The sequence below is a fragment of the Triticum urartu genome, chromosome 2, assembly GCF_003073215.2.
Source record: "Triticum urartu cultivar G1812 chromosome 2, Tu2.1, whole genome shotgun sequence".
Taxonomy (NCBI): Eukaryota; Viridiplantae; Streptophyta; class Magnoliopsida; order Poales; family Poaceae; genus Triticum; species Triticum urartu.
In genome coordinates, this window is record NC_053023.1 from 396,980,940 (window position 1) to 396,982,727 (window position 1,788).

General features: G+C 50.2%; 1 protein-coding gene across 1 annotated transcript; it reads left to right on the plus strand.

Annotated features, from left to right (window-relative positions):
- Positions 1-304: 304 nt before the first annotated feature.
- LOC125541583 (quinone-oxidoreductase QR2-like) lies at positions 305-1,535 on the plus strand. The gene is made up of 2 exons (XM_048704954.1): positions 305-556; positions 658-1,535. Exons 1-2 carry the CDS (start codon positions 534-536, stop codon positions 1,247-1,249), a joined length of 615 nt encoding a protein of 204 aa, XP_048560911.1. The 5' UTR covers positions 305-533; the 3' UTR covers positions 1,250-1,535.
- Positions 1,536-1,788: the final 253 nt, after the last annotated feature.

The following is a 1,788-nucleotide window of genomic DNA, read 5'->3' on the forward strand; positions in this document are numbered from 1 at the left end:
GACGCTGTTTAGGATCGTGATGATGTCGATGGCAGAGAGACCCAAAAAGGTTGATGCATTAGTATCTGATATGAGAATGGATCGATGGATTAAGGAGGTGGTGGCCCTTTAGCATGCGCATGTGGTGTCTACTGAAAATGCGCCAGACTGATGTATAATCCAGTCCGTATGATCTGGCTTGGATGGGGCGTCAAGCGTTAGACGTCAGTATCGACACTATGACCATGTACGCAACGAGCGCCATGTTAATCAGAGTTTGACCACACTTCTTTATACGCACTGCACAAGACTCATAATTAGCAACGCCGGGTGATGATCATCTTCTTTATTCAAGAACCTTTTTAAATAATCTGCAAGATTACGACTACAAGACGTCAAATTAACAATCCTCAAGGCTCCAGCTTCCCCTACAAATACCGGAGCCTCTCCGGCATCTTTCTTCACCAGCTACCTACACTGAAGTGCAAGAGGAAGCAAAGCAATTTAGAAAACAACCAATTTTTACAGTAGAATTGTCTAGCTGCCGATCGGCAATGGCGACCAAGATCTACATCGTGTAATGCTCCGCCTATGCTCTGCCCACTCTTCTTCCGGCTAGTTTAGCTCAATGGTTTGCTTATTACTCCATTTTTTTCTTGTTCATCTGCATCGATTCAGGTACTATTCGACATGGGGACACGTCGCGACGCTTGCGGAGGAGATTAAGAAGGGCGCCGACTCCGTCCCCGGCGTTGAGGTCAGCGTCTGGCGGGTGCCGGAGACGCTGCCGGAGGATGTGCTGGGGAAGATGCACGCGGCGCCGGGGCGTGAGGATCACCCCGTCATAACGGCACGGCAGCTGGCTGAGGCCGACGGCATCCTGTTCGGCTTCCCGACGCGGTTCGGCATGATGGCCGCGCAGATGAAGGCCTTCTTTGACTCCACCGGCGGCCTCTGGCAGGAGCAGTCCCTTGCCGGCAAGCCCGCGGGCGTCTTCTTCGCCACGGGCACCCAGGGCGGCGGCCAGGAGACCACGGCTCTCACGGCCGTGACGCAGCTGGCGCACCACGGCATGCTGTTCGTGCCTGTCGGCTACACGCACGGCGCCGCCATGTTCGCCATGGACGAGGTCAAGGGCGGCAGCCCATACGGAGCTGGCACCTTCGCCAGCGCCGATGGCAGCAGAATGCCCAGCGATGCCGAGCTTGCCTTGGCGGCGCACCAGGGAAAGTACTTTGCCGGGATCGCTAAGAAGCTCAAGGCCGTCTGAACTGCTCACGGCACGGGGTTTCGGGGATTGCACATCGTGTATGCATGATTTCCAGTTGCACATCGTGTCAGCTGGATAAAAGTTTATTTATTTACCAATTACTATAATGTACTTCCCCTCAATTTTTTTTTACTATAATGTACTGGTTTCTATTGTAATTTTCTTTAAGCTATTTCTATACCATGTTTGGAAAGAATAATGCGTGCACCGTGGCAACACCCCTGCTCAAAAAATGGTTTCTCCGGCCGGTGAGGGTTCAGAGCAACTCGAACGGGTCAACTACCCACATTTTGTCCGTTTTATATCCGTTTGTATCAATCAAACGGACGGTTGTGTCCGTTTTTTTGTTTGGGTCGGTCCTTGCACTCAACAATAACCTGATACAATTTTTTCGCGTGTACTTATAAAAAGTACAAAAACATCCATTTAAGTTTAACTTCATTAAACATTAAACGACCGGTCAACCGCCGGCAAAAGTCCACTTAAAACATTAATAAAATTTAAAATAAATATTAAAAAAACTTGCGCCCTAGCACGCT

Excerpts from the sequence above, each read along its gene's own strand:
- LOC125541583 (XM_048704954.1), top strand. The coding sequence starts at position 534 with ATGGCGACCAAGATCTACATCGT. Across the intron at positions 557-657 it reads GCGACCAAGATCTACATCGT|GTACTATTCGACATGGGGAC; the intron begins GTAATGCTCCGC and ends GCATCGATTCAG.